The 19,471-nt window shown below is 44.0% G+C and overlaps 3 protein-coding genes across 4 annotated transcripts; all 3 read left to right on the top strand.

Moving 5' to 3' along the window:
• The first annotated feature begins 394 nt into the window (after positions 1 to 394).
• LOC100844129 (protein BCCIP homolog) lies at positions 395 to 2,963 on the top strand. Its single transcript, XM_003560124.4, has 8 exons — positions 395 to 643; positions 711 to 874; positions 962 to 1,237; positions 1,349 to 1,558; positions 1,647 to 1,712; positions 1,920 to 2,015; positions 2,093 to 2,149; positions 2,604 to 2,963. Exons 1-8 carry the CDS (start codon positions 499 to 501, stop codon positions 2,697 to 2,699), a joined length of 1,110 nt encoding a protein of 369 aa, XP_003560172.1. The 5' UTR covers positions 395 to 498; the 3' UTR covers positions 2,700 to 2,963.
• Positions 2,964 to 5,476: 2,513 nt separating this feature from the next.
• On the top strand, positions 5,477 to 11,409 carry LOC100845846 (probable WRKY transcription factor 14). Its single transcript, XM_014896514.2, has 3 exons — positions 5,477 to 6,442; positions 7,081 to 7,227; positions 10,650 to 11,409. Exons 1-3 carry the CDS (start codon positions 5,982 to 5,984, stop codon positions 11,212 to 11,214), a joined length of 1,173 nt encoding a protein of 390 aa, XP_014752000.1. The 5' UTR covers positions 5,477 to 5,981; the 3' UTR covers positions 11,215 to 11,409.
• Positions 11,410 to 14,344: 2,935 nt separating this feature from the next.
• LOC100834363 (outer envelope pore protein 24, chloroplastic) lies at positions 14,345 to 17,707 on the top strand. Of its 2 annotated transcripts, none has more exons than XM_024457581.1 (3): positions 14,345 to 14,696; positions 14,782 to 15,210; positions 15,324 to 15,626. In XM_024457581.1, exons 1-3 carry the CDS (start codon positions 14,496 to 14,498, stop codon positions 15,399 to 15,401), a joined length of 708 nt encoding a protein of 235 aa, XP_024313349.1. In that variant the 5' UTR covers positions 14,345 to 14,495; the 3' UTR covers positions 15,402 to 15,626. The 2 variants fall into 2 exon arrangements, with proteins under 2 accessions (XP_024313349.1, XP_003560012.1); XM_003559964.4 differs by lacking the exon at positions 15,324 to 15,626 and adding an exon at positions 17,399 to 17,707 and having other exon boundaries at positions 14,350 to 14,696.
• Positions 17,708 to 19,471: the final 1,764 nt, after the last annotated feature.

Genomic DNA, 19,471 nt, shown 5'->3' with positions numbered 1-19,471 from the left:
AGCCACCAGAACGGAGTCACAGACTCTAAACTACCACCGCATGCGCTCTAGAAGAGTCCCAAAGCCAGCGCATGGAGCACTCGTCGGCATGCATGCGGACAGCAACGACCAACCTACCTACGACGTCCACAACGGGCCACAGCCAGAGACTACAGTGCACACGACCGACCGACAAACCGGAAGCGCAGGAAAACCACAGTAACCGGCGGTGGCATCTCGACTGTAATTCTAAGATATGCTACAGGAACGATGAAAGCGACTTGTGGAGCGAGGAGAAGGGCGAAGAAATCTTCGGCCTTAGGTTCATACGGTACTTACTGGACTGGGCCTCCATTCGTGACTCATAAAGGCCAGGATGTTTACGGCCCAGCCCACAAATCTTGCTCCAAGCAAAGCAAACAAAGGCAGCGGGCGGCGGGCGAGCGCGAGCTAGCCCCCAATTTGCCCTTACCGCCGCCGCCGCTGCCTTTCCCCGCCGGCCGCGCTCGGCGTCGAGACATGTCCGGCGGCCGAAAGCGCCCAGCTCCAGCCCCGTTCGCCGGCTTCTCCCCCTTCGCCCGCTCCCTCCTCTTCTCCCCCGCCTCCGGCTACTGCAAACTGCCTCTTCCCAACGCCTCCGCCGCGGCCGACGGACCCCATCAAGGTACGCCTCTGCAGAGCATCCTGGAACCCCTGACGAACTCGCCTCTCACGCCTCATTGGCTCACCAGAGAACGCCGGCATGCCGCCGCCGCCGCCCAAGCGCGCGAAGCAGGCCGAGCCCTCCAGCGACGACGAGGAGCGCCACAGCAGCGATGCCGACGGCGCCAGCGGAAGCGACAGCGACAGCTCGCTGGAGTGCTCAAGCAGCGACGGCGACGACGCGTCACAGGAGGTGCCTTCGCCTCTCCCTGCCTGTCTCGAATCCTCTCATGATCTTGCCGTTTCGCCTGCAAAAAGGGTTAATCGTTTGCTCCCCTAGCTCGAGACGGTGCAGGCGGACTTCGCCTTCTTCGACCCCAAGCCCAGCGACTTCCACGGCGTCAGGCTCCTGCTCAAGACCTACCTCGACTCCAAGCCGTGGGACCTCACCGGCTTCGTCGACCTCATCCTGGAGCAGACCACCGTGGGCACTGTCGTCAAGATGGCCGACGATGAAGAGGAGGAGGGAGAAGGGAATGGCGGTGATAAGGGCGATGGCGGCAACGATGATGACCTGTTCGGTCTCATCACCGTGCTCAATTTGGGAAGATATGGTGTATGTGCAATTAATCTGCTTGATCCATGGACAAGTTGTTGGTGTCTGTTTTAGAGTTTCTGCTCAGGTGGACTTCAGACTGAATATCTTGCTGCTGCGTCTGCCTTGCAGGAGAACCGCTGCATCAAGGATCTTAAGGAGTATCTGCTTGCTGTTTGCGGCAACAAGGATAGCGAGAAGAAGCTCAAGTCACTGCTGGAAGAGAAAGCGTCTTCTGTCGGCCTGCTGGTGTGTCGGCGCTTTGTGAATTTCCCGTATGAAATGGTGCCTAAGCTATATGACTCGCTCTTCGACGAAGTTTCATGGGCAACAGAAGATGAGGTGGATTTTCTGTTGTTAAGTTCGTTTGTTTCTGTCCATTTTGAGTGCCGTATATAATGAATTTGCAACTGTGCCTGCATGTCTGAAGCCAACACAAGAACTCCAGGACTCCTTCCGGTTCAAGCAGTACCTGTTGGTTGCCAGAATTCTTGAGGTGAGCAACAAAGTACCTTCCCCTTTTTTTATGACCATTACCCACTTTGCTAGATACACAAAGTTTCATGTTTCGTTAATCAATGGAAACACATTTTTATTTGTGTTTGTGTGGTTCTAGAATAATTGTGCCTCGTATATATGGAAGCACGTCTATCGTTTTATGAATCACTCATACTAAAAAACTTGTCTCTGTCCCTCTGTGCAGAGAAAAACTAATCCAAAGCACAACGCAAAGAACAACAAAGATGATGATGAAGAACCTGTTATCTACCCCAAGTTGGAGGATGAAATTTTTCGTGAGGTATCAAAACATTCTGTTGAATTGTTGGTTGTTTGTGTATTTCTCTGACAGGTGCTAACACCTCTTTTCTTTCTCAGCTTAGTTCATGGTCTTTTACTTTCCCAATACGTGCTGATCAGTCAGCTCAGCAGGAGGTCAGTTCTGTTTACCTGATGTCTTATCATGTTTCTAGCGTAGTTCTTTATCATGTGCAACCGTCTCGGTTTTGCCTGTGTGAGTGGCAGTGTAGATGTTTCTTTGTTTTTTTGTTTTTGGAATGTGTAGTCGCATCTTGTGTCCTAAGCAAATACCAGTAGCCAAATACAAGCACGCCAAGGAGGAACTTCTGTGATGTTTATTTTCTGGAATCCATAAACGTCCCTTGTGTTGTAACAAAATACCAGTAGCTGCAGACAAGCATGCCAAGTAGGAATTTTTGTTGCTGTTTTCGTGTTGTCTTGAGCTCGAGCTCTTGATTATATTGTACCTCTAACAATGATTTCAATCCTCCCATTTCCACCAGTGTATCCAAATCTGGTGTTGTCTATACATATCTGCTTGTGGAAATTAAACTTGTTGCTAAATAGGATCGTTGGTCTGCCCTTGCAGATGAAGAATTACAAGGAGATGGGCTTAGTGATGTGCGTTAAAGCTGAAGCAATCCCAAAGTTCCGCAAAAGGTTGGAGGCTTTGGTATCTGAATAAGGGGGTCTCTTTGCTGATATGAGAAGGCCAAAGTGGAGTTTTGCTGCTATCCACAACCATCCAAATTTTCTGTGCGTCTGTAGTGTCGTTAATTAGATGGGATCATGGGATTGTCACTGCAGATTCGATGAGGTTGATCTGCGAGAGTGGTCCATTTTCATGTACTGCTATAAATTATTCATGAATGGTTTTATGGTTACCCTGCAGACATGGTTTTTCCTTGTTATCTGATCAAAGAAAAATTTGCACTCTTCAGGTTCTCTATTACTTCAGGTCAAAACCACCATCTTTTTTGTCAGCATCAATGAGTGAAATATAGTTGTCATTTGTCATCCAAAGTTTGGAAGAAACTGGGTTCCTACTCTGCAGGCTGGCATAATACATGTCTTAATGATTAAGCAACAACAATGTGGCTCTGAATGTTGGAACGGAGGTCCCCTTACCTTGGCATCACCAACGGATCCTTGGTGGTTTCAACGTCCAAAGGTTTTCAGGAAAAGCTCGCCGGTAAACTATTTTGGTGGTCTACTCATTGTCAGTAAACTCTTTGGGAGAATTAATCATTTCCACGAACCAAGCGCAAGCAGGTAATCCTTATCCAGAGTAAAACAAATTTTTCATGCATGAAACCAGTGGGGCTAAAACAAATTTGGGTAATAATTTTAGGTAAACTTAATATGGGACGGAGTACTACTGTACAAGAGAAGATCGATCCTCGTCTTGCGGGAATCTAATTGTGCGATAGTTTAGGAATATGTGTGCTTACAGCTTATGATTCCGACAAAATAACATCATCTAACACCACATCACCTGCAGACATTTTTCATCTGCATTTTGACGAACTTTGCCAAACCTTCTCGCTGGATTAAAAACTCCAAAGATTCAGAAACAAGCACACTACGCATGAACAGATGGAAAATGTGCAGTGATATTCCTGCACATACAGTTGAACAGTTGGATGTTTTGTGGCTTTGTTTGTTTGTTTGTTTTGGAGGGAAATCCACCCAAAGCTGGCCTTGCTGCACTTGTGCATGCATGCTCTCTGGCACTTGTGCATGCATGCAACACCACAGAGAGGAAGAGAGATGCAGCAGCACTCACTGAGTGTTCATCAGCTGAGAACTTGAGAGAGATGCCTTTTTCAAGTACATACGTTTATCTGATGCAGTGTAGCACTGGTCGTTGTTGCTCTGCCATTTCTGGGTAGCGTCCCAAGCAAGTTTATTTGTCCCTTGAGGCCTTGATCCATCACATCATATCACCCTTTCTCTGCGACTTTGCTCCTCTGCCACACTCATGGATGCATCCACATCATCCATCTTTTTCCTTTCCACCATCTCCACTGTGGCTAGATCTCCTCCAACTTTTGTTTTTAGATAGCAGGAGATTCTGAATTCAAGTAAAAATAGAGGATTTAATTAGGTTCTTAAGAACAGTTTTCTTATAGAAGCTCTTTGAATTATGTGTGTATATAATCTTTTCTACTGATAGAAAATGCATTTATCGATATACGTACTCCTAATTTAGAAAAACCAAATAAGGTATTTTCTCTTGGGAAAATGCAAGTTTAATTGGCTTGCTAGTTCAAAATATTTGCTTACAAATTAACTTTGAAGATTTGAAGGTTGGCTTACAAGTGGGATATGCGCAGGTTCTCATTTGCATCCCAATCTAATTAAGGAACACATAAACTCTTGGTCGATCTCTTTGTCTTCCCAGAATTCAGATACAGTAGGCTGCGGACGTGGGATTTCTGATAAACTCACACGTATGTTAAATGAGGGCTTGACAAATAATTGAGCAATGTATTTATGCATGCATGCATGCTGGCCATATAAAATGCTCAAACCAAGTGGCATGGCAGATAGATATGATAGTGTTTACTTGTGCATTCAAATTTACCTCTGAGGCGGATGTCCACCTAACGCACAAAATGCATTTTTCACACACTTCAAAAAGGTGTACGGAGTACAACATTTAAAAGAAAAAAAAGTGGACTTGCATGACCATGTTATAACATGCACACCTACAATCTTGCATGATCTTTCCGTCAAAAAAGTACTACAATCTTGCATGATCAAATTGCAAATTTTGATGCAAGTGAAAGCATATATAATTTTATTTTGTGTGTATGCTCGCAACTTGAAAAAAAAATGTACACACACGTTTCGAGCTGCACTCAGTTGTCTTTTTTTTAACAAGTTGCATATAGTCACAGCTACTTGATGTTTTTCCTTTTTTGAAAAGAAAAATGCAAGCCCCTTCCGGCCTCTGCATGCATCCTCAATTCCTCGTGATGCACAAATCCATATAATTTTATTTTTAGAAGATGTCAAAAGCATCAAGGCCGACTCATTGGCTTACGAAGAGCGGAAGAAAAAAGAAAGAAAATGATGACCAGTATATGATCTAGTTAACCATAGATCCATATTTTACCGCAAACCTATATATATCGTTATGGACCAAAACTCCATAGACAATATCACAGTTGAACCAGACAGTGAGAGTGTACTCAGAGACAACAACTTAACGCCTTTGAGAAGGAATCGCCGCACCTAGGCCATTGTTATCTGTTTGAATCAATTACCAAAAATATTTAACGAAAAAAACTCATTTTACACGTTCGGCCACTGTGAAAAAGAATCTGGATTGATGCCCTACACTACACCCTCTCTCTTTCTCATAATTAAGTGGCGCCCTGTCCCTGTCCCCTTGTCGTTTTCCCCTCTGTCTCTAAAACAAGGAAGAGGAGATGTAGCTAGCTAGCATTCGTCCTTGCAGAGGTAGCTAGAGAGAAGGATGGACGGCCCGTAATTGTGTCATCTGACCTACTCTAGTGCAATAAGCTGCACACTGTTGGCAGTACCAATTTTAACAGTGCCCCTGAAAGACCCTGTAGCCTGTAGTAGTCTGTAGCCGTCGCCACCCAAAATCAATTCATTCATACACTTAATTGGCATATTATTTCATTGTCATATATCCCAGCCATGATCCATATCCCTTCTAAATTATGCCATATTTCTTGTCATGTCTTCAGAATGTTGAGCCAAAGGAACATATATTAGAGCGAGAGCGAGAGAGATGGAATTAAAGATGAGATGTGAGCATATATTATTGTGTTTGTGTGAGTGTGAGTGTGTACTGCTCACTCCGGCCGGCCTCCTGGAAAACAAAGAAAGCAGCTGGCTTAGCTATAGAAGCCTAGGGAGTAGAGAGTGAGACTACTAGTAGCAGTGGAAGGAAGAAAGGAGACGGAGAGAAAGCACAGACAGAGAGAGCCATATGGATGCGATGCCGACGGAGATCAAGGACAAGGATGCGCAGGGCGACCTCGCCGACGTCGTGGCCCGCGCCAGCAATGCAACGGCGGCGCCGGCGTCCACTACCCATCGTCGTCACCAACCACTAGCTTCTGCTGCTGCTCATCACAGGTCGCCAGCTGACCAGTATCTAGCTGCTACTGACCAGCAGCAGCAGATCATGGTCTCTACGGGCATCGATGATGCCGCGGCGATGTTCGAGGCGGCGGCATCGACGGTCGTCGTCGATCCGTACCTGTCGGCGGCGGCCGTCTACGGGCTGCAGCCGCACCAGCACCAGCAGCTGATGGCGGTTCAGATCTCTCACCAGCAGTCAGCTCAGTACGTGTGCTGCGGCGCCGGAGACTTGGTGATGGGCGCCGACGACGGCGCCATGAGGATCTCGCCACCTGCTGCTCCTCAGCACAATCAGATGATCAAGAGGTTTACTAGCTATTTACGAATTAGTTTGAGTTCCCCTTGAATCCTTGATCCATATGTGTCCTGGGCTAGGCTCCTGCCTATAGCTAATTAAGAGACTGATTTGACATTCCTTGCTTCATTGCTCTGACAGACTTCCTCTCTTTGATAATTGATAATTCCCCACCCCCACAATTCCATTACTGCATGCATATATTTCCATGCATCTGTCTGTGGTTTAATTCTGTGTACTTCTTCCATTGATTATTTTCTACCCTGGACTAGATTAGCGAATTTAGTCGCTTTGGATCTTGATATTTGATGCTTATTAGCAGATATATATGCACCTGTTAGCTAGCTAGATGGTCATTTTTTTACTCGTATATTTTCTCCCCTAGCTGCAGGAAACCAAGGGAGGACTTTGGCAAAGGGGTACATTTGTTTACTAAATACTCCGTAGTAAACATCCAAGATCCAAACAGAGTTCCCACTAATAATTCATTATTGCAGGCTTCTGTTGATAAATCAGGCTTCTGTCTTCATGTCTTTAAAAGCCCAAACTATTCCATCATGCATTCACCATGCATGCATGTACATTAAGTGATTTGCCTAAAGGCTGCTTTCATGTATTTACTTTTTTGAGTTCCATGTATATGCCACAGAAAGAGCGATGTGAGGAAGGTGGTGTGTATCCCAGCACCGCCAGCCACGAGCAGCCGGGGTGGCGCCGGAGGAGAAGTGATCCCATCTGATCTATGGGCATGGAGGAAGTATGGCCAGAAACCCATCAAGGGTTCTCCTTATCCAAGGTACTATTTAGTTACATGATCCAATTGATCGTTCGAACATTTAATTACATCATCAAGTTGAAGTTTAGTAACATCAGATCTCTATATATTGTCCTTACATTCCTTGGCCCTTTGGCAATCGAGCCCAATGCGGAGTAGCTAACTCTAGCTAAAACCAAGATTTGCTACAAACCCTTTTAGTGTCATTCTTCTAATGTAAGACCATGTTTCCCAGAAATTAATTATGTTTTCTCAAATGGCGTAAAAGTAGCAATTGATTATGACAAGTCTCAATAGACAATCTAGAGATCATATAGGTTACGCTTATTTGGTTTGATTCCAGTTGATGATTTGACTTAATGACTTGCAATGTATATATGTAGATTCATACGAGGTGTTTTGGTAATTCTCAGTGATCTAATTTTTGTGTCAGTTTTTGTTCACATTTAGATCTTAAGACAAATCGGCATCTCTTCACTCACAAAAGCGGACAGCACGCCACAAGGCGCCGAATAGATTTGGGCTCACCGAATGTTGAACCATAGAGGAAAGATTAGGGAGCTCATTTGCTGGTAAGGAGCATGAGATGTGTTATGGAGTTGGGAAGGAGCTACATTGGTTTGCAACGAGTATAAGGGTGATTAAATTTAGACAATGCACCGGTGGATACTCCAACAACATCAACGATCGATGCCACAAGGAAGAATCGAAGGGCAAAGTTATTTGTGTGCTTGTGTGGTGGTGGGGGGGGGGGGGGGGGGGGGCGCTTCATATAAGTGGCTCTACATCATCTTGTTGAGCTAGTGTGGTGCGATCAAGGATAGGGGTGATGGAGCGAGTGAGAGGAATGAAGGATATCATATACTTGCTAGGGGTAGGTTTGTTTTTAGATCCATGTGGCTATGTGTTCTAGGCCAAGACGAATCGGCATCTTCACTGGCAAAGTGCACAACATATGCCACTGTTGGGGAACGCGGTAGGCTACGCTAGCACAAAATAAAAATTCTACCGATTTCGTTCGGATCAATGCTGTAGATAATGGATCACGAGATTACCACTAGACGCGCAGACCCGTAGCGGAAGTAGAGTCGATGATGCGTGTCGATGCCGAGTAGCCGTTCGGCCTGCTCCTTCTCGCCGATCCCACGAGAAGTTCGTCCAAGCGCCGCAGGTGCAGCGCCTCCGAGGTATCCACACGTACAAGGAGGAACTCCGTGCGGCGGACTGCTAGATCCGATCACAAGGTTTTGGGCATGGAGGTGTGAGGCCGAGTATAACTCACGTCTGGACTGGTGTAACCCTAGCCGGGTTGGTCTCCTCCACTTATATAGACATCCCTAGTGGGCTCAACACTTGAGGCCCGTTAGGAGTCTAAGCCCGATACGAGTTGGATCCGATCCAACTCGGTTCCCACCCCTTAAGCGTGTGACCCTTCAGGTTCGCGGTCAGTCGGACACGACTACGAGCTCAGACTGCGGGTCCGAGTAACACCTTACTCGTCCACCGGCACCGACTCAAGTCAATAGTTGGTAGCGGCGCCTAGCAGCACGTGCCAACTCCCGAGTAACCACAAGATATATTGACGAACCATACAATGTGTCATATGCAACATTCTTTTTGCCTCACGATATGTGTGTCGAGCTCAAGGCGAGTGCTTGTCATCCTTGTGGATAGCTCAACTCTCTTGTCGCTCCTGTGATACAGATTCCCGAACGAGTTAACACTTAACCCAAGTCGCATGGCTATGCTTTCCGAATCTGATCACTCGAGAGGGCCCAGAGATATCTCTCCGAATAGGAGGGGCAAATCCCATCTTGATCAACCATGACTCGCAGCATGCTTCTCAACAAACCCGAAAGCTACCTTTTATAACCACCCAGTTACAGAGTAGCGTTTGGCAACCCCTAAGTAGGCCGATTCACATCCCAAGCTCATGCGATGACCTCAGGTCTAGGACTAGCATATACATCGTACTTGAGACTAACAAATGACAATCATCTCGTTGTGTCTCAGTGCGGGTCTGTCCGACTCCACAATCTCATTGTCGAGTCTATGCTATAAGTCGGCAACACCTTGCCTATGACTTGTGAAACATAGTCATCATACTGATTCACATTGCTAATTTAGGTTATGTGTCCGCATAACCTCAATGACCAAGGACCATTAGAACAACATCATAGAATACATAGTCTCACAAACAAATCACGTATTTATTGATACATATCAGTGATGATGTTTAAGGACAATAACAATAACTCATAAATACATAGAAAATAACATCATCACATGATTGCCTCTAGGGCATATCTCCAACAGCCACAATGTGGAAAATTAGAGTTTTAGATTAACGGGATGTTGAACTAAAGAGGAAAACATTGAGAGCTATAATTGCATAATTGCAGGAGGTAAGGGGGCTTGAGATATTCTAGTGTTTAGAAGGAGTAGCGGGTTGGCGATGGGATGGGGAAGTTGGGGTGAGGGGGGGGGGGGGAGTGGGGCAGTGCGATGGCTATGTAACGAATGAGTGAGGGGCATGAATACCTTTAGGGGTTGTCTGGGCCAGTTTTCTTTAAATATTTGGCTTTGGATGCTCATTCTCAGTTGCTTGGTTTCTTCCTTTTCTTTTTAAAAAAATACCCTGGTGGCCTAAAAATTTGCACACTACTAGGTTTGACCAATGTTATGCATACAAAATCTTATCTTTGTCACGGCCAGACTCATCAGATTTTGTGGGCCATGGCGGACTAAAACTTGTCCTCTCTCTTATCATAAATTAACTAAAAAGTTACGCAAGGCACTCCCGTTAAAGTTTAAAATCACACTCTTTGAAGGTGGGTGGGACTTCAGTAGAATGTTGGTGCATATTTTCAGTTTGTACTATTAGTGACTTGGATATGACGATGGTTAATTAGAGTTGATCTAATAACTTAGAAACATGACTAGGATTTAAGAAAAAAATCACGCAATTATGGTTAGACAACACACCTTTGGGAGGGGCAATCTTGATTCAAAGGTGGTGATAAAACTAGAACAAAGCAATCTTCCTTCTTTATTTTTTGTCCATACCTATATACTAGCAAGAGCAAATAAATTGGTCTCAAGGCAAATTAAGTGTGTACGTATTTCCTATTTCCGGTCCAATTTTACAAATCAATAACATATTCAGTTAGTTCAACTCAAGCATGCATCACTCATCGTGTTGATGAGTCGATTCATTGCCCAGAGCTCCTTAATTTATTTACTACACACTCATTAGTATGTAGGTTATTTGTTAACTGAATTGAAGCACACTATTAGACAATTAATTATGTGGATATTCATCTTGTAGAAAAGAACTTTTTTTATCTGCATATTAGTATTAATCAGCTAGCTAACTTACAATATGCATATGCATTTGGTTGAATTTGGTAGATATGGTAAATGATTTTGGTGCATGGCTGCAGAGGTTACTACAGATGCAGCAGCTCCAAAGGGTGCATGGCCCGGAAGCAGGTGGAGCGCAGCCGTAGCGACCCCAACATGCTGGTCATCACCTACACCGCCGAGCACAACCATCCATGGCCCATGCACCGCAACGTCCTGGCCGGATACGCCCGGGCACCGCCGCACGCCGTCGTTGCCGCAAGGAACTTCACCAAACAGCAGCAGGGCAAGATCATCGACGACAATTTCGCTGCGATTAGCCCATCGTCGTCATCCTCCAATAGCTACAATAATTTTCACCTAGAGGCAGAGCTGCAGGCCAATAACACGATGGCGGTGGCGGCAGAAGGAGATGGTATCGGCGTCGGAGAAGAAGGTGGTGGTGGTGGTGAAGTGATGTACGAATTGGCTCCCTGCGGCAGCGGTGGCAGCGGCGGCCAGCTGCTGCAGGCTGATGAGGTGTTCGCGGAGCTTGAGGAGCTGGAGCCTGCAGATAGCTCCATGATGATGATCAGTAGTGCTGCAAACGTTTACTCCAGGGGGGTAAGTAGTAGTAGCAGTAATTACGAGTGGCACAAGTTCTAACCACGCTTCTGAAGTTCTAATCCATGGATTAGGATGCATGAGACATGCTCCATTTAAGAGATAGTACTATATATAAATATCGTAAAATATATGCGGATTTTTTTCTTCATTTGTAACAACAGGATATATATACAGATTACCGTATATTGTTAATTTGCGCCTATGAATATGATGATGCTACATTGAGAATGTGTATATTTATATGATAATATAATGAGGGAAAAGCTACATGCAATTATGCATGCCTTCTTTTATTCATTCGCGTACCGCTGATTAAGTTCTGGTCATATTATCAACCGGCTTGTATTTATGCAAGTTCACACATAAAACATGACGTGTAAGCTAAATTTGTAGATGAGATCGATCTTATATATATTCATGATCTTAATTTTCCATGCATGTTTTCTTAGATACGTACGTCTAGTAGTGCACCGTGCATATACAGTCTGATGCCACTTGTAATGGCATGTGATATACTTTTAACAATTAGCCAACTTTAATAAAACAAAATTTTAAAGGAAAACATTAATTAAGAAAACAGAATAAAAATAATAATTCAAGCTAGATGATGCCATGAATGTTGATGTTTTATGTACAAAAATTAGGTAATTTTACATTTTAAATGTGATGTACTAACTCCATTCCTTCGAGGACATCTTAATTAGTTTTGTCCTAAATCAAACTTTTTGAAGCGGGACAATGTTTATTGATAAAAAAACATAAATAATCTAAATTTATCAAAAACATAACTACGAAATATATTCGTGGTCAACTTATTGATATTGCTTTGATACTGTATATGCTGAAAAAAATTTATGCACAAAAATATAATGGCCAAACATCAAAAAAAGTTGACTTGGACAAAACTAAGATGTTAACACTAATTTTAGCTAACATTTAACTGTGCAACTTAATTAGTATAGTTACTCACCTGTGCGCTTAGAGTTGGTTTTGACACTTTATAGTTTGTAACGTGCAACTTCTAGAATTTACAAATTAATACCAATAGTCTGGTGGAATATATAGTAATTAAACTGTAAACTGTTATTTTCCTTTTGTTTGGTTGCTACTGTGCTGTGCATGCGCTAGATAGAAGATGAGGACAGAAGAATCTATGATGCAACACATGCTTGCACAGTGAAGCGGCCGGCCGGCAAGCAGATCTGCGGTAGACCCCATGCATGTTGGGAGATGGATCGCTAATGCTAAAATGGACAAAAAATGAGTAGAGTGCACGTCAACGGCCGGCCGGCCGGGGCGAGTCAGCCGGCGACGTGACAAGTCCGGGCATACTTTCTTTTTACACTTTTCGACACTGCTGCAACTAAATTAAGTGCTTCGGTTAGTATAATAATAATGTTGATCTTTCCTCTCACACGGCAGAGATCTCACTATAAGCTGGAGATGACAGACTGATCGATACTGCTAAAGAATCATGAAAATTCACGTTATTTTTTTTTTGCCGGCAGTCAAATTTTGACGTCAAGCATATAATATAGGAAAAATGGCATGGTTCATCTTTCTTCGTTTGATCCTCCATTAATGGAATTTATCTGGATTAGCCTGGTTCAAATTTTTTTGAATGATATTTATCTTATCTCGTTTGACGTCATATCAAGTATAGACATGTGGAAATACGATAACTAACTTTCGGTACCCACAGAAATGGCCAAAATATCAGAAACTATTTCAGATTTTGGTGTTCTACGGAAATTTTATCAAATTTTATCAAAATGATAGCAGAACATAAATATGTCCGGAGCATAAGGTATGAAGGTCATTACTCGGTTCTTATTCATAAAGGAAAAACAACATGGTGCTGGGGTTTAGGGTACGTAGTGCAATTTATATAAGCTATTTCGCGCTAGGCTCGAACAGTAACAAAGACAGAATGTTTCATCGATAGTCTAAAATATCAAGGGCAGAACCTAAGTTTCATCGAAATTTTAAACCTTGTCTTTTTTTTTGAACGAAGTAGGGAGGGGAGACCCCTACATGCATGAATTTTGATTAAAAGGAGCCAGAGGCTCAAACCTTGTCTTTAACACACGGTTGAACTGAATTAAGCCATACACACGGTAGAATTAAGTTTACATGCATGTACTCTGTAGACGCACAAATGTTGGTTTCGACTTTTTGCATGCATGCGGCCATGCATGTGTCTTTTTTGGTCAGAGCAGCAAGCAGATGCAACTGGTGCTGGAGACTGGCTGCCGGCCGGCCGGCTCATCCTCAATGTGACCAAGAGAAGAAGACGACCGCACTGTTTGCCTTCAGGAATCAGGAAAGCTAGCTGCAGGAAAGCTAGTAAAAGAATGCATGTGCGTCTGCCTTGCCTTCTCCCGTCGTTCTCTGGCTCTCTGCGTTGCTCCGAGTGCCGAAATATTTACATATATCTAGACGTTTTTTAGTATAAATACATGCATATTTAATAAACTTGAGTCATTTAATTTGGGACGGAGTAAGTATATGTTTGCCTTAGAGCATGTGCAAGGTGCCTATAAAATTACATCGGTTTATTCTTAACCACCGTACTTAATTATTTCCATATCAGAATGTTCTAATCAAACATCCGTCGTCATATAAGAATGGCCACCGGCACCTCTCTTAGCCCTTGCATGCATGCCCAAGGAAATTTCAATTTCAGCTGCGTCAGCAATGCTGTTATCAATATCGGCTAACAATCCATTTCCATCTGTTTTCTTGAGGAAACATTTTCTTACCATGTCATATTGCAATTTTATCATGTCTTGATATTGAAATTTTGTTACCATCATAATATCATGGTGTTGGCGGCAGATATAAGATCTGATCCTGGCTTCCCATCTCCATCGTTCTCGAGACTATTGCTACTATTCCGACAAAAAATAAATAGAGACTACTGTTACAAAAGACCGGGCATCTGGCCTTTCTAGCATAGACCGGACCAATACGAAGGCCCAACATTTACGAAAACACACACGATTCTTTCTTGAAATGCAAGAGGCCTTAAATTGGTGTTGCCAAAAAAAAAGAGGCCTTAAATTGGTCTTCTTTTCGGCCTGAAAGAATCAGTACCTGTTCACTTTAATGGGCCTTGGACAGCCCACAGAGCTACGGGCGGAGTCCACGAAAGTCTTTCTTGTTCGTTGGAACGAAGAGGACGATTGGCACAACGGAGAGCAGAGGCCGTTGATAAGGAAAGGGGGGTTGTTGGGTCCAAGTAGAGGCGGCTGGCTGCGGACGGCGGCGGGCGGAGACTCCGAGGATTTTCTGCCGGCGGTGCTCCCGAGGTTCTAGCCATGAAGGCGACGGTCAAGGGCCGGTACGAGGGCGACAAGGCGACGGCGGCCGCCACGATGGCCGTCTCCGCCGCCGGGGACCTCCGCCTCCGGGCCTCCGCCACCGACGCCGCCTTCGCCTCCGGCCCTTCCCTCAACGGCCTCACCCTCACCCTCGAGAAGCCCGGCGCCTTCCTCGTCGACATCAAGCCTCACAACCGAGTAAGCGCCACCAGTAACCCCCCCGATCTCTTCTCCCAAATTCCATTCCTTATTCCCCACCTTCTCCGTTGCTGCTGTGCTGCAGGACGTGCGTTTCCAGTTCATGAACTCGGCGCTGGTGCTCGACAAGAAGGTCAGCCTCACATACACCCACTCCACCTCCCTCGCCGCCACGCCCGCCGCTCCCCCCGCCGCCGGCGCTCCCGCGGCCCCCGCCAAGAGTGCCCCCAGCCGCACGGCGCTCGACTGCGCCGTGGCCTTCGACGCGGCCAACAAGGTAAGCGTCTCCCACACGCTCGGTGGGGCCGGGTGCCGCGTCAAGTACGCCTACGCGCACGGCGCCGGGCGCCTCACCACCATGGAGCCCTGCTTCGACACCGCCAGCAACGCCTGGGAGTTCGCCGTCACCAGGAAGTTCGACGGTGGGGACGCCCTCAGGGGCACCTACCACGCCTCCACCAAGCAGCTCGGGCTCGAGTGGACCAGGAGCTCCCAGATTGGTGGTTCCTTCAAGGTATTCATCATCTTACTACTTTTGTCGGATTAGAACAAAGCCACCATTTTTAGATGGAACACATCCGTGGAAGAAATAGTGTGAGCCGTGTGTGTTGTTGATGAATTGTGCAGATTATTGTTTGTGGAGTCCAAATGGTTCTGTTGATTGGGGGCTATGGTGGCGCCGAAGCTGGGGAACTAGATTTGTAGTGATGGAATCTTAATGGAGCTAAACTTTTCGCCATACATTGGTTCATTAATCTTTAAAAAAATTGAGATAGACTGTTAGCTGTACGCCTGCACATATGATTCATCATTTTGTTTCACCAATCTTTCCGAACTCACTGTACAAGAATCACAATATAATTTGAGTTATGAACTTGGGAAGGATTTCGTGCATATAACCATATTTTTAATCTCCTAAACCCCAAGAAATTCATCGTCAAGAATGTGTGGTTTACATTATATATTGTTTGGTGTTAGTTATTCTTAATGCTAGTCTGTTGTTATGACAAAATAAAAATGTAGGATATGGATATGTCAGGGATGATAGTGGTGTCCTTCAGTATTGGTTGATATATTTGTAGACGCCAAGCAGCAGCATGCTATCTTATGACCCACCAGCAAGTTAAGACAAAGCCCTGCCTAGTGGCCTAGTGGATTCCTGTGTTTCTGTATCTTACATCACTGTATGTGACTGGGATACTTCCTGCTGTTTCATAGTAGATGTGTACCAAATTACTGTAACCTGGGTAGTTCTGAGGGATGCCTTAAGATTGTCGTGCAAAGGTCTTGTTTTCTATGAAACTGAGGACTATATGTAGCTCCTCCTTTCTCAAAAACCAACACAATGAAGAATTGGGCCTGTTCTGAGAACAAGTATTAGGCTGTCTAGTTAAGCAACCATTGCCTCCTCTTTCAGGGGATTTGATCATATGCCCCACTTTACTTTGTGCTTTGATAATATACCCTGTCCTGTGCTGCCGACAGTTGGACCCAGACCCCACATGTCAGGACATGGAGCAGGGCATATTATCAAAGTGCAAAGTAAAGTGGGGCATATTATCAAAGTGCAAAGTAAAGTGGGGCATATGATCAACCTTGTCCTGGTGTAAAACCTAAAAGGATCTATGATGGTCCAGTGAGGGTTTGCAGAACACGTGCTCCCCAAACATTGCCTAATATTTATACTTTGTAAAGAAACTGTATGGAAAAATGAGAAGTCATTGGTAAAACAATCTACTGGTGGTTATCTAGAGTGTTTGCTTAATTTATGCATACTTCTTTCCTGGACATTATGGTAACCCAACTCATACTTCCCAGATAGATAATATAGCCAGAAGCATAAGAAATCCATTAAATTGCTGGCTCTTTTCTTATGTTGGATGAGATGCATCATATGTAATTGCATGAGATACTATGTAGACTTGTAGCAGCAGAACGTAGTCTTATGATCCACCAGCGAGCCAACACAAAGCCTTGGATAGTGGATTCTTTTGTTTCAGTTTTGTAGACCATCATGTCATTGGGGATAATTTCTGGTGTTCTGTAATGGCTGTGTGCCAAAGTGCTATTATCTCGGAGGTTTTATCCTGCGATGCTCTCGTTTTTCGGTTTGTATGGAACTGAGCGCTGGCTATAGTCCAATGACAGTGCCCAAGTTAGATGATATAGCCAGGAAATTATGTCCTATTGAATGGAAAAACATGTCCTAGTTGTAGCTCTTATCCAGCGAAAGATTGGTGGACTTGTTATAAGAGGCGTACCCATCTGAAGCTCAGTTACAAATGCTACCAAAAGTTAAATAGTCTTGCCTGAGTAAGTAAGAAAGCATGCACAAATTTGCAACTTTGGATCTTTTATTTGTGATGTAACTGATGTAGAGGATTTAGTGGAAGTGGTATGCTAGTTAGTTCTGTGTGATTGTTTTTGTTGTTTTCTAGTGTTGCTCTTTTATGTGTGCAAACAATCTTTTCTTAACAGGGGGTATCAGTTCTTCCTTCCAGATTAACATTGGATAGGGGATAGGGGTTAAAAAAAACTAGTCTTTAGAATGTCGCTATACAATCTGATTCAGTATCTACAGAAGAATATCTTCACACATTAGATCAATGAATTGTCTGGATATGTTGGTTATTGTATACTTTCCTAGATCATTTAACAAGGACGCTTTTAACCCCTTATTGTATTATGCTCTGCTTGTGCAGGTTGCAACAACGTTTGATTTGTCTGATCAAAGCAAAACGCCAAAGCTAATAGCCGAGAGCACGTGGAATTACGAGATCTGATGGCCTCTGCCTCCAAGCAGGCAGCTCCTGCTTAGAGAGCACCCTTGTCATACCTTTTACTGTATCTCATATACTGTCGAATTATTCTTTTAGGGTGCATTGTTATTCGAAGTCTGCTACCTGTGATTGGCATCAGCGATGCTATGGCATTAAAATGAGTTTGAACATAATGGATTGCCCCCAGCAGCTATTGCTGTAATTGGCGTCTTTCATTATCTTGTTGGGAAATGATACTGTGCTTTCCGGGAATTTTTTCTGCACGAAATTTAAACAATGGTTAATTAACTAATAGTGCTTTAAGATTTGTGCATTTTGTTTTTTGGAAAAGCATGGAAGCACATCCCGTTTAAAAATCAAACTGCTCTTTCTATCTGGATTGCATGTCAGCAGCAAATGTGCTAAAACGTACAGTGAGAAAAAAAAATTAATGCACAGTTTCAACAAGGCCAAACACATCAAAATTTGAAGAAAGAACTTGGGACCAAGGCCGAACTTGTGCTATGTTGGTTCAAATCACAACCGATTTTCCACTTGGGCCTCAGCAGAACGATACACATTTTCATGATATCCAAGATTTGGAATCCTGCTAGCTGCACACTGAGGAACAAACACAGCACAACAAATTCGGATCAGAAAGAAAAGGCAACATCATCGATGGTTTTAGCTACCATCTAGTGCACACCTCATATACTTTGAAGAAATTAGCTCATGCCATCAGTACTGAATAGCACATCTCAAAAGCAATATACGCGTAAAAAAACAAAGAATCCGTGAAGTATTTAATCTACGTATTTAAGGTCACAAAAAAAACAGTAAGAACAACTCATGGAGAAGTGTCTCTAGTAGGACTTTCACATCACGTTTTGAAATGCATAAGTTAGCCAAAAATCATCAGGCCCAGAAAATCTGAAGAAAATTAACTCTCCAAAGTTGTGAGCCCTGCCCCAGTAACATTTACGAATTTTACATGTTACCAATCAAGCTGTTCCTTGTTCAAAAACAAAACTGCTTTTCTCTATCTAGATTGTGTACATCAGCAGCAACCTTCTTGGACACTTCATACTTGAGCCCCTTTTTGTCCTCAGTCGCATCAATGCAGATCGTCGAGCCTTCGCCGACTTCACCTTTGACAAGCATTTGGGACAGCGTTGATTCGACCACCTTTTCGTTCCCCTTTCTGGTTTTTAGTTTTTAGTTTCAGTCTTTGGCCGAGTCAATGATCCAGTACAAGCAGTCATGGACGCTGCTTTAATTTAGCTAGCGTGCGTACGCGTGTTGAGGCTCTTCTGGTACGTACGTACGCCTCCTGTACGTACGTGCTCTTGTAGTTCTTCCCTGCACCTCGGGTCTCTCCCACCTCTTCTCTCTCACGTTTCTCGTTTCCTGTCTATGTTTGCACTGCTTTTCTTAGTTGTGCCCGACCGACCGTGTTTCGATGTGCTGATGATGAGATCGATCTCCCGAGATCAACCAACTCGATGTATACTAATTGGGTTCGTCCTGCTTATTAATTGGTTCCCACAGAGAGCTGAGGCACACATCTGAACCGACGGAATGTCGACGATGATGCTTGATTTTCTGAGTGTACGAAACTACCAATTATGATGAGAAATGCTATTTTCTTCACAGTATCCAAGGCAGTAACGTGCAGCGAGCGAGCGTCTAATTTGTTGCATTTCCTTGTCTGTTTGTTTAATTTCGATGAGGACCCAAAATGGATCTTTTCAAAGACGTACTCCATGCGATGAGAGATCTGTCAGACTATCTGATCGAAGTATATATAGTACATGGATTGTTCTAGAGTTCGACCAATAATCCATATATGCCAGTGGCGACGCTTAATGTTGAGACTTTGCCATTTCCCAACAGATGATAATAACAATTTTTAATCTTATTACCTGACGCACATGCAACTGCGGTTAATTAATTTCTGCGGACTGATTTTTCCTGAGTTAATTTCCAATGATGAAATGTACTGGGCGTATTTCTTTT

The sequence above is a fragment of the Brachypodium distachyon genome, chromosome 1 (genome assembly GCF_000005505.3).
Source record: "Brachypodium distachyon strain Bd21 chromosome 1, Brachypodium_distachyon_v3.0, whole genome shotgun sequence".
Lineage (NCBI taxonomy): Eukaryota > Viridiplantae > Streptophyta > Magnoliopsida > Poales > Poaceae > Brachypodium > Brachypodium distachyon.
This window is presented reverse-complemented; position numbering and strand designations above follow the sequence as displayed.